This window comes from Gobius niger (genome assembly GCF_951799975.1).
Source record: "Gobius niger genome assembly, chromosome: 3".
In the NCBI taxonomy this organism is placed as follows: domain Eukaryota; kingdom Metazoa; phylum Chordata; class Actinopteri; order Gobiiformes; family Gobiidae; genus Gobius; species Gobius niger.
In genome coordinates, this window is record NC_136854.1 from 14002581 (window position 1) to 14015352 (window position 12772).

General features: G+C 44.1%; 1 protein-coding gene across 1 annotated transcript in view; it reads left to right on the top strand.

Annotated features, from left to right (window-relative positions):
* The window catches only part of LOC306961434 (voltage-dependent T-type calcium channel subunit alpha-1H-like), a 98225-nt gene that overhangs the window by 38549 nt on the left and 46904 nt on the right, over positions 1 to 12772 (top strand). The window contains exons 7-10 of the mRNA XM_079554175.1: positions 5375 to 5687; positions 6170 to 6262; positions 6889 to 7477; positions 9824 to 10209. Of these exons, the coding sequence (XP_079410301.1) occupies positions 5375 to 5687; positions 6170 to 6262; positions 6889 to 7477; positions 9824 to 10209 (1381 nt within the window). The remainder of the gene's footprint in view (positions 1 to 5374; positions 5688 to 6169; positions 6263 to 6888; positions 7478 to 9823; positions 10210 to 12772) is intronic.

The window sequence follows — 12772 nt, forward strand, 5'->3', positions numbered from 1 at the left end:
ACACTGCACCGTTTCTCTGCGCGGCTTCAAAACGGCTTTGTTTTCATGTAGTGACTAATTTTATCTGGACTTCTCCAGTCCCACAATTCATGGCAGCGCCCACGCAAACTTCTGGAATAAGGTGAATACGTTTCGGCGCCGACCTCTGGCTGTGCCGAGACTCACGTGACTTGACCTCTCATTGGCCAACAAGAGAAAGGACAGCCCTCACATTTAACATGCAGGTCATACGAATTTAATATTTCACAACATCCTACCGCCGTTCTACACTGCGTTCCACATTATTATGCAAATTGTATTTCAGTGCAATAAAGGTAAAAAAAAAAAAGGGTTTTCAATGAAACTCATGGATGGTATTGTGTCTCAGGGCTCACTGAATCAGTGACATCAAGCTCAGACACCTGTGATAATTAATATTCAGGTTAAGCCCAGTTAAGGGAAAAACTACTGAAAAAGGACGTTCCACATTATTAAGCAGACCAACATTTGCAAGCAATAAGGAAAGAAAAAGGATCTCTGCTGATGAAAAGCGTGAAATAGGTCTTGGTCTCGGTATGAAAACCTTCGATATTTCATGAAAGATTAAGCGTAATCATCGTATGTTAAGAGATTTGAGCTGGATTCAGAGCACACACAGGTTTGTGCAGATAAAGGCAAAATAAGGACGGTTTCTGCCAGACAAACACATCAGATTAAGAGAACAGCTGCTACAAAGCTGGAGTCTCCTGAACATCAAGGTGTAGGACCCTCCAGAGACTTGCAGTTGTGCATAAACTTTTTATCCGGGCCTCCCCTAAACTGTTGATTGAAGCTGACGAGCAGAAACGGGTGCAGTGGCAGAGTCTTGTTCACTGATGAGTGCCGTGTAACCCTGGATGGTCAGATGGATGGAGTAGTGGATAGTTGGTGAATGGCCACCATGTCCCAACAAGGCTGTGACGTCAGTAAGGAGGGGACGGAGTCATGTTTTGGGCCAGAATCATGGGGAGAGAGCTGGTCGGCCCCTTTAGGATCCCTGAAGGTGTGAAAATGACCTCTGAAAAATATGTTTCTGACTGACCACTTTCTTCTATGGTACAAAAAGAACAGCCACGCTTTTCCGAACAAAATCATCCTCATGCATGACAACGCACCATGTCCTGCCGTAAAGAATACCTCTGCATCACTGGCTGCTATGGGCATAAAAGGAGAGAAACTCATGATGTGGACCCCCTCCTCCCCTGACCTCAACCCTATTGAGAACCTTTGGAGCCTCAAGTAAAACTTCTATGAGGGTGGGAGGCAGTTTTCATCCAAACAGCAGCTCTGGCAGGTTATTCTGACATCCTGCAAACAAATCCAAGCAGAAACTCTCCCAAAAATTAATAAGTTTAATGGATTTAAGAAATTTGATGCTGCTCAAAGAAGGGCTCCTATGGTAAAATATAACTTGACTTGTTAAGATGTTTTTGATTGAAATAGCTTTTGATTTCAGTAAATATGACCTCCTAATGCTACAAATTCAACAAATTATCATTTTCAATTAATCACAAGCTATAAAATGTATTGAAACGATGAGTTGCATAATAAGTTGGAACAGTAGATTTTGAATTTATTTTTGGGGAAAAAATCTGTTATCATTGGAAGGTTTTTTCAACCACATTTAAATGTTCCTCTAACAGAAAATTATGCTGACTCTCATTTGAGTTGATCATTTAGAAAGTCATTTGTAAAATAATTTGGAACTTTGGGGATTTTGCCGATATTAGCATTTAGCCGCTGTTAGCGCAACTTTATCTGGTGTTAGCAAAACATTAGCATGTTGCTTACCTTCATAGTTCGCGTTTTAGCTGCCTCTTTCTTCTTTCTAGTATTTGCCTTGGTACCTATTAATGATTCCATAGCCCCCCCCAGAAGGCAGCATTTGCCTACATTTGTTATCATTGCGGCTTACAAAACTGTGGTTGTGTAGTGTAGTGGAACCACAAGCGTGTACTGGGTAGAGTCGATAACGTGACAATGCGAGTACATACATCGTGGCGTGCGCGGTAGAGCCGTGTTAAGTGGAGAGACGCCTTAACTCCAGGCTCCTCCAACCTTCTCCTCTTGCTCCCCTTTGCCGTACAGCTATTTCAATAAGGAGAAAAAAAAAGAAACATAAAAGGAGGCGGTGCATGTGACTGTGGTGATTGTTTTTACTCTGCGATGAAAGTACCGGTATAAGCTTACCAGTTCTAAGAGAGGTGAGGAAAGCATTTCCTGGATACATCATCACAGGAGGAGCTTTCGCATAATACCTCCCCTTTAAGGTCCTGACATAACAGTACCCTTATAACATTAACTATTACTACTTATTAGCCCCATAAATCTGCAAAACTCAACAGTCACCAGCAGCACCTACAATTGTTTTGTTTTCTGTTTGTCATATTTTTCCTCACTGCCTGGCTCCAGAGGTGACCCTATTGTACATGATAAGGAAACTGTGCTGACAAAACGAGAACATACAAACTCCACATCGAAGGGTCTGGAAATCAAATCCAGATCCTTCAGTTATTGCTATGATGCACGAGCACTTTCCTTTGTCACAATAACCCATAATGCTCCACTTTTGATTGACTGAGCTACAGTAAGTGCAAACTACTATAGTATATTAATGGGTAGCTATAGATTAAAGGAGCTATACCTGATTGTACAAAGTAACAGGGTCACTCAAATTTCTAATTGCTATTTTCTGGTCCAAACTCATCTCAAACTTTCCTAATGCATTTACAACATCAAAGTTTGTCACAGGGACTGAGTTTAAACCAGGTTTCACAACTTTCAGGGAGGAAAACTGTCACTTCACTGTAAAATATACGTACTGACATTTTATGACTGTTTAAAAGGCTTTAAAACCAGTATTTTTTGGATAAATGTCTGCTTTTACCATATACAAAAGGACAAAACAAATTTTAGTCCAATAACAGAAAATTAAAAAATCAAGGATAGCTCCTTTAATCTTCCATCTTCACAGTTTGGGATCATGCTAGCATAAACGCTGATGAAAAATGAAAGGAAAAAAAGGGCTTCATTAGGGCTTTGTCACAAAAGAAAAAGTCTCTGCATCGCCTAGACAAAAAAGATAATTGGTTTGTGTCCCTTTCCCAAAATTCATTTCACAGAAAGTTTTAACATACACTTATTCTGACTTTTTGACATTTTGTAAACAAACTTGGGTATATATATGAAAGTGCGTAGGTAGAATATCCAATTCTGGATACAATTACACAGCCCAGTTTATTACACTTTTTTTTTTTTTGATGGTGATATTTTGGGAGCCCCAGATTGCTCTTTTCCCTCAGCACCGGCTCAGCCTCCCTTATCTGAGTGACTGGCCATAATCCACACCTGCTACAAAAATAGATCCTTTTATTCCCGCGCTGAGGACGGGCGACTATAGCGGTTTCAAGAACAGCACGCCACAATGTCACCGGGTCACTGCAGGCTGTATGTTTTTACCAGTCCGCTGCGAGATGAAATTTTTGGTTAGTAATCTATTTTTTTTCTGCCTGACAAACAACCAGATGACCTTTCCTGAAAACGGAGTGAGGAAGTGGTGCTGTGGTGTGACCCCTTCTCTCTGCAAAGATGATTGATTGCTTATCCCCCCTTACTCTCTCCCCCCAGACTTCATCAGCATTTCTCTCTTTCATCTTTAGTGCTGCTTTCTCATTTCCTGCTCAACCACCTGTATAGTTTATGTTTCATTTGTGCCTTTATGGGGGGATTGGCACACACTTTGTGCATATACACAATAATTATATTTTGCAGTCCTCGATTGCGCTTGCCTTTGTGCTGATGTGAACTTTGATGTTGCATTGAAATTAAGAACAGAGAACGATCTCTCTTTTATTTACAACTGGGTCCAGCTGATTAATTATTTGTGCGAGCACATAACAACAAACACGGTTAACACAAACAACTTAATCCGGATCACTAAATGTGCATGTTACAATATAGAGGCGGAACGAATGCTGTGAATCAAAGGTTCTGGGGATATTTACTTACTTCAGCCAAAACGATATCAAATTAAACCAAAAAGCCGTGGAACAAATGATTCAGCGTCCGTGCTACTACTGTCTGAGAATACTTTTTCACAAGCGCTGGGTCTCAGTTTTAGTTCTGCTGGACCTGAGCGTTACCTTTAACACAGTGGACAATAGGATCTTGCTTCACAGGTTAGAAAACTGGGTGGGAATCTCAGGTACTGCTCTCAGGTACTGCTCTGCTCTGACCTGTGGAGTCCCCCAGGGGTCAATCTTGGGACCCCTCTTATTCAACTTGTTCATGCTTCCATTGCGTCAGCTAATAAACAGCAACAATGTGTCGTACCACAACTATGCAGATGACACTCAAATCTACGTGTCACTGACGGCTGGTGAACATGGGCCTGTAGATACACTCTGTCACTGCATCCAACAGATCAGTTTGTGGATGCAAAACAACTTTCTCCAACTAAACTCAGACAAAACTGAGATCATTGTTTTTGGCCCACAGACACAAAGACAAAGTGCTGTCAGTCACCTTGAGTCTCTCTCTCTAAAACCAAAAAATCATCTAGGAGTAATCATGGACTCAGACCTGAACTTAAACAGCCACATCAAAGCAATAACATCAGGAGGAATAGTGACAAAACCAGACTTAGAGAGACTTATCCATGCATTTGTCTCCAGCAGGTTAAACTCCTGTAACGGCTGCTCACTGGCCTCTCTAAACGAGCTGTCAGAGCTGCAGAACATCCAGAACGCTGCTGCTCGAGTCCTGACAAGAACCAGGAAATACAACCATATTAGTCCAGTGCTCCGGTCTCTGCACTGGCTTCCTGTCACTCAGAATAGAATTTAAAATAGCTCTGCTTGTGTAAAAGTCTCTTCATGGTTTGGCACCAAAGACATGTTAGAGCCGTATGAACCATCGTGGGCCCTGAGAACTTCAGGGAGGGGCCTCCTGGTGGTTCCCAGAGTCAATAATAAACACGGTGAGGCTGCGTTTCAGTTTGATGAAGCTAAAATCTGCAACAGTCTTCATGAGGATGTGAGACAGGCCTCAACAATGTTCAAATCCAGGCTGAAAACAGTTCTTTTTACTCATGCATTTGACAACTGAAAGTATTTTATCTGCACTCTTGCCTTTTACTGTAATTTTTATGTTGATGTTTTCTTGTGTGCAACCGCTACACTTAGAATTGCCTTGTGTATGAATTGTGCTCTACAGATAAAGTCGCCTTGCCTAATTTGCGATACGTTTAATCAACATAAAAGCTTTTATCTCACTCTTATCCAAAGTTGTTTATTTATACAATAAATTGTGATTACGTTCACCTGTATATTTTTAACTCTCACGTGTTGTCACGTAGGAAATACAACGTCACCTTCCTGAGCGGTTACTACCGGCCTGAAGTCACAGACGACCATCCGTTCATCTGCTCCATGGAGCGGGAGAACGGGATGCTGCGGTGCTCCGATGTGCCGCGGCGGCGCGTGGCAGGGACTTACTGCTCGCTGGCCGCAGAGGAGGCCGAGCCTGAGGTCCGACTGAGAGCGGACCAGCCCGCCCCGTGTGTCAACTGGTTTCAGTACTACACCGAGTGCCGCGCCGGGGAACTCAACCCGCATAAAGGAGCTATTAACTTTGATAACATCGGCTATGCATGGATCGCCATTTTTCAGGTAAAATCTGCATCTATGAAGTCAACTAAATTAGATCTGCACAATTAGAAATCAACAGGTTGGAAAGTAATTTCATGTGGAAGAGAGGGCTCAAATGTGACACTGACTCTGATTGAGCAAAAACACATTTATGAAATATTTTACAGGGCTATGATTGAAAGATTTCTATTCCTTTCCTTGCCAACACTGCAGTCTGAGTATTGCTCTTGTAACTGATTTCTTTGTTAAGGCCGGGTACAGTTCAACAATAATTACAATAGTTACAATGTGCCTGATATCAAAACGATGTTCAGAACAAGGAATAAGTATACTACTGTATCAAACTAATAAGACTCCAGAACATTTCCAAATAAAGTTAATGAATTTTTGCTCTTTTAGGCAAATGAGCATGCATATGTTCCCATAATCAGCCATTGTAGCTCATTTCAGATGTTTTAAGTGGACATGTTGTTTGATAAACTTTGAACGTTTGGTTCATCCAGGTGATCACTCTGGAGGGATGGGTGGACATCATGTACTACGTGATGGATGCACATTCATTCTACAACTTCATTTACTTCTTTTTCCTCATCATCGTGAGTAACGCGACACACCTACACTCACATCAGGCCGTGGGGGCTTTGATGTCCTCTTGTACTGTGCAGCTTTGACTGTCGCTCATAAGTGATTAATTAATCATGGCAAACGCACCCCCTATGGCCCAAGTCAGGGGTCCTCACTTTCACACGGAGACGAGATCAGACCCGACAGGTCTCACAGCCATGTGACAGGAGAATGCCTGTGACCTACACACAACCAATGGTACTATAGTGATTACTTCAATACCTTAAATAGTGTCTCAATCAGGACAGACACACAAGTACGGGAGGTGCCGCAAATAGTTTATTGTAGCTCAGGTGTTTCGATCCTGTCAGGTTAAGTTGCCTGTGAAATTACAGAATGAATTTCTTACACTTGGGCCAATTGTAGTGACAAAGAGGAGCATATGGAGAGGCTGTGGAGGCTGATGCTGCTGCTGCTGCTGCTGCTGCTGCTGCGGTGTTGAAGAAGGGGAGGGTTGTAGCTGTATCATCAGGAAGAAGGAAGGAGAGAGAATGCTAAATTTGTGGCTTAATTAAATGTCTGATCTTATCTATCACACATGCAGCACTTTAAACCAAATAGAAAAGTGCACTTGAATATTGTGTTTGTTATCGCTCAGGTGGGCTCCTTCTTCATGATCAACCTGTGCCTGGTTGTCATAGCAACCCAGTTTTCGGAAACAAAGCAGAGGGAGCATGCCTTAATGAAGTCGGAGCAGCGCGCCCGGCAGCTCCATCAGTCGGCCTCCACGTTGGCCAGCGACAGCCAGCCGGGGAGCTGCTACGAGGAGATCATCCGCTACCTGGCGCACTTGGGGCGGAAGGCTTGGCGCCGCCTGTCCCGCTGCTTCACCCTGACAAGCGCGCATTTCCGGCGCGTGTGCACATGTCTGAAAGAGCGAGGAGGGGGCGGGACGGTGCGGAGGGCGGGCGGGGAGATGAACGGGCTGGCCCACAGGCACTCGGGCCACGTCCCGAATGACCTATCCCACCTCCACCATCTCTACCATCATCGCCACCAGCACCACAGCCAGACGATCCAGCCTCACCCGCCCCCCGCCGAGCCCAGCGTGGGGAACGGAGGAAGCGGTTACAATTATCCCATCATTTCTCCGCTCTTGAGTCACACGGATGCAAAAGGCCAGGAGCAGAAGAAGCTGGTTGCTGCGGAGACTGTCAACAAACTGCCCCAGCTGGTGTTGGAGCACGGTGAGTTTTGTTCACAGCTCAAAGTCAAAACGTCTCGACCTTGGGCGCACAGTGGTGCACAGATTTAAACTCTCCCGTAGTGAAATAAATGACGTGCTGCGTGTTTAATTTTTACCTTAAAGCTACAACGCCCTAAAATAGCCCAGACCCCCGTCCACAATCACACCAACACAGCCTGACTGAATGTTCAGTGTGTATTCCCCATTACCCTGTGTCTTGCCCGTGCTATTTCCGCGCTGTTACCTTGTGATGTCCTGCAACGTAAAGCACAACCAAATAAAAATCACACAGTACATTTCCAAACCTCTAGACGGAAGTTGTTAGCATTCTGTGTCTGGCCATCGAGTGCTTCTACAGTTAAGGCTTTGCCACTTGACCGTTAAAGAAAAAAGAAGTGGCAGCTTCAATTTTGTTGTCAAGGAAGTTGGTAAATTCAACAGAAAAATGGCTTTGCGCTCAGAGTGTCAATTTGAAGGTGTGTCAGAAGCTGTGGCAGGAGCTGTTACACTTGGCAAGTTTATTTTCCACTCAATACGCAATAGAAAACAGTGTATTAGGATTAAAACAATAAACCTCTGAGTGTACTTTGGGGAAGAAGCAATTTTAATACTACTGCTACATTTTAGGACAATCTTGATTATATTTTGTCAAAGTGAGTTCAGAAACTGTTGATTAACATCAATTCAGTTCAGATTCAGTTTGTCTTGTAGATAACGGTGTCACTTTGTTTGTATTCTAGTCTTTCACAGCCACACGCCACAGGAAATCTCCACTGAATGCAGCATATCCGCTGTAATATAAATTTGTTGTAATTGCGATGACAACAGAGCGTGCCGCTGTTATGGCGTTGGAGCATTCCTCTCAAGCTGAAGCTAATGAATTCCAGAGATATTGCAACCTCTCCACACCCTCCTCTCTCTCTCTCCCCCCTCTGTCTCTCTGTCCTTCCTCCACACCCCCTTCCCCCAAACAGACCCATACGTCTCTGTTCTAATAAAAGGACTTACCCCAGTACGGAGCATCCCAACCGCACTGCATGTTATTGTATTGTTTTCCCTTCGACTAGAGATGAAATTAATGTTCTCCTCTAGTACAAAGAGAATATATTAAAGACACATCTGCATACTGAGTGCGACTGAAGGCGTGGTTCCACAGGAGTGCGGATCAATATGGCTTTTAGAGCAGGTCTATTGTCAGAAAAAAGAAAAAGCAGTTCAACAGTTCAAATTATTCATAACTGTGCCATATTATTTAGATTAGAAGCCTAACAATGAGGCAGAGTCAGAAGCAAAAAACTTCACTTCACCTTTTTGCTCTTCAACTCACCACATTGTTAGATTTCTTCTGTGGACCTTGATATTTTCTTTTGACCTGTGAAAACCATTCAGAAGAAAGGAAGTAAAATGTTGGAAAAACATGACATGAACGTTCTTTGTGCACTCAAAACCTGGACAAACAATAGCAATAGCTTCATGCTTTAGCAAGACAATTGGTGGGTTGCAGGTTCTAGAATGTCATCGACGGGGGGTCAGGAGCCAGTTTTTCCTATTAACAGCATTACACTTTCACAAGTCATAGCTAAACAGAAAATGTATGATAATTAATATCAGTCACTGGGTCCACGATCTCTCTGTACAAGACCAAAAATGTCCTCAAAAACAAAATAATTTTTACTCTATTATAGTATAGGCCTTTAGAATGCTGTGATGCCACCTGCAACCCAGCAATAGAGGCAGTTTGAGTGCTGAAATGATCAGGAGGAGTAAGCTACTCCTAATGACATCAGTGGGTTGGGGGTGTTTTTGACAGAGAGACAGGCTGGATACTTGTGGCGCTTACAGAACTAATATGTGAGTTTGTTTTCGCTTCAGTTTGTTCAAGGAAAGCGCTTTTGGCTGAGCTGCAGTTTGCCATAAACTCAGCAAACGTACCTCCCTCCAGTTGTCAAAAAGCCATTTTCTCTCTGCGACGCGCCGACATAATCAAGTGTTTGTACATTTTCAGACTGACAAAATCAGCGTTGTCAGGCTGCCCGGTGTTCAAGTCTGTTTGAGAGAGAGGCGCAGGTGAAAACAGCTGATGAAGTGACAGCGCTGGCCTTTTGCGCACCACATTTATCCACGTCGAGCTCATGAATTAGCAGTCGGCTCATACAGGTTTTTCCAGCGATGATGATTGTTTTTGTCAGTATTCAGTAAGTTCACAGTGCACAGGTGTCTAAGCAAAACATTGTCCAGCGCTGAAACCAAAGACGCCACTCAATGTCCCCCAAAAAACGCAAACGCCGACCGACCCCATAAATCTCCATCTATCGTAAATCTCCTTCTCTTTGTCTCCTCCCGTAAGGCGGCTGTTCCGGACATCCCGCTTTAGCTCTGCCAGGAGAGGTCCCGGGAGACGCCCCGCTGTGTCCTTACTGCTACTACAACAAACTTGGGGACAATGACAACCAGCACCCGGAAAGCACCACCACTTTCCTCGGCAACAGCCCGTGCCACAGCGTCAGCAGCCCGTGCCGCTGTCCCGCCCCCAGCCCCGGCCCCGGCCGCTCCGCCGATACCGCCCTCACCCCCGCCAAACCAAAGAAACGCCGGCAGCTGCTGCTGCTGCGCTGCTGGGCCCGCCTGCGCAACAAGCTGGAGCTGATTGTGGCAAGCCGATACTTCAACCGCGGCATCATGATCGCCATCCTCATCAACACGCTGTCTATGGGCATCGAGTACCACCAGCAGGTGAGGTCAAGGCATATTTCATTATAATGCTTTTATCTTATATCCTTATCAAAAACTCACTATATAAAAATACAACACGAGACTGAAGGAAAGTTTGAAAACCACAACATTAACGACTGAGCTTGAGGCTAAAGAGAGAGCTAATCGTCTGGTTGCCGACTGCTGCACAGTGTCAGGCAGTTCAACCAAATTTCTGTAATTTCACAGCAGCAAATTGACGACCAAACTGTTGAATGTTGAATGACCTTATCCCACGTCTCTGTAATTGTCAGAACGCGCCCGTTACATTCACATTTTCAGTGTAACGACAATTAATTACGAAAGCCCATTTAGTTTAGTCCTTCCTATCAAAAGAGCAACTTTGCATGACAATGGAAACATCTCATATTGTGGTGGACGTTGTTAGAATAAGGCTCGATGGAAACCTGCCCTTATCCTATCGAGCAGTCAGCCGTGCCCTCCTACTGCGCTCTCTCTCCTGTCCCCGGGTCACGCTTTAATTAACACTTCAGGTCTTATGAGTTTCTCCATCTCCTCTCTCTCACACACACAGACGCTGATCCCATATGCCTGCCTCACGACGTGTTGATTGGAGCCTGCGTTTATTGACTCGAGCTGTGATTAGCGCATTCATGTTCAATCACACTCCAGACCCCCTTTCCAATCTGAGACGAGGAGGAACTGGCAGCTCAGAGGCCGGGTGGTGGCGAACACGCTCCTCCCGCAGAGAGGAGGTCGGAGACTGGAGAGTAGATATTTAAGTCTTAGATAGTGTAAAGGTTATTTCAAATTCACAATCCGTTAAATTGTAAAAAAATTATTTTTTTAGGCAAATTGTGTCAAAACATATTACAGAAGCAGGACCAACACAATGTTAGAATGGAACTGATTTTTAAGTTACCATGCATTTTAGATTTGAGCTGTCTAAGGCAAAAAATATTCACCTTTCAGTCAGATGGAAGACCTCAGTGATTTTATGTTTTATTGGGTATTGTTAAGGATTTATCAATACTATTGCTCTTTAAAAGCAAATATAAGTATTTTAATGGTCCACATTTGGAATTTATTTATTTCCATATTAGCACTTTTAGCACATATAATTTCCATAAGGCATCAGTATAAACGTGTATGAATGTGTTACAAATATTAAAGCCAAGGTTTTCTTTTCTTCTTTTATGCTGTTCACAGGCTGCTGGTTAGCTTTGGCTGTAGGTTACATAGGGACTGAGCCGAAATGACGACTTTGAGCTGTGAAATGATGAATAGAGCGACAGCCTTTTTCACCCTGTCACACACAGTTTGTGTCCAAAGGGTCAAGTTGTGACTGTGCACGTGGTAGCACGCGCACATTTAGACCCGTGCACACCATCGCATATGTCGTTTGGCAAGAAGTAAATCTTTTCGTTTGGAAAATGTGAATGAAGATGAGAGCGTGTGGCCCGGGGCTGTGGAATCTGTCTTTACACGACAAGTAGCGCTCTGGTCTCAGAGCCACATATACAGTTGCAGAGGAAGAGAAGCAAAGCACGGAGATATTGTCCGGCATCGTGCGCTCTCAGGGCGGGTCACGGGGATGAACATATCAGATGCATGGAATGCACAGAGGGGAGAGCCTTTTTAAAGTGCTGATTTGGTTGCGTGACCTTAGCGAGACTCTTCAGCACCAATAGGAGGACCGTTGAGGCTGGAGCTTATCGGCCCAGGTTGACCGGCAGACATGGCCCCGGGGCCGTTATCATAATGGATTTCTGTAAACATCCCTAATGTGTTTATAGTCATACTTTCTTTGGTGAAGCAGAAGCATCTGGGAGAGTCCATGCAGCAAATCATTTCCATAAACTGATTTTACAATGGTCTCATCACAGCTACATATATGTACATTACCTGACCAAGTCGCCACCTACAAAAAAGATCACGAGCTCTAATATATGTTGCGCCTCGATTACAGCACGCATTTGCTGTGGCGTGGTTTCAATAAGCTTCAGCAGTGCCAAAAGATCCAGCGTAGCGATTTTTTCACCAAGATTATTGATGATGGGTTAGTGTGACCACTGTGCAAAGCCTTCTCCAGCACATCCCAAAGATTGTCAATGAGGTTAAGATCTGAACTCTGTGGCGGCCGATCCATGAGTGACAGTGTCGTCTCTTTCACTTTTTGAGTCCTGGCATTGTCATCTTGGAGTAAGCCCTGTGCCATCAGGGAAGAAGTAACAGATGGAATAACCTGGTCATTCTTGATGTTCAGCTGATCTCATTCTTTGGGCTCATATGTGTCGCTGAACCGAGACCTGACCAACCGCAGCAGCCCCGGATCATAAATAAGTTAAGCCCAAGTGCATGTTTTGGCCAAGCAGTGTACATAATGTTGACCTGACTCTAGAGACCTTACAGTACAACCCACAGTGTGTACAGGCTTTATACAGAACAGGTCATGTCAGTGTGGGACAGTCCCCTACAGTAACCCCTACAGAGGCTGACATTTTCTCTACTGTAAGACCGAGAGAGCCCCCTCTGTTATGTGCACACTCAGTCAATGTCACGTTGTGTCTATAGGCGATATCTG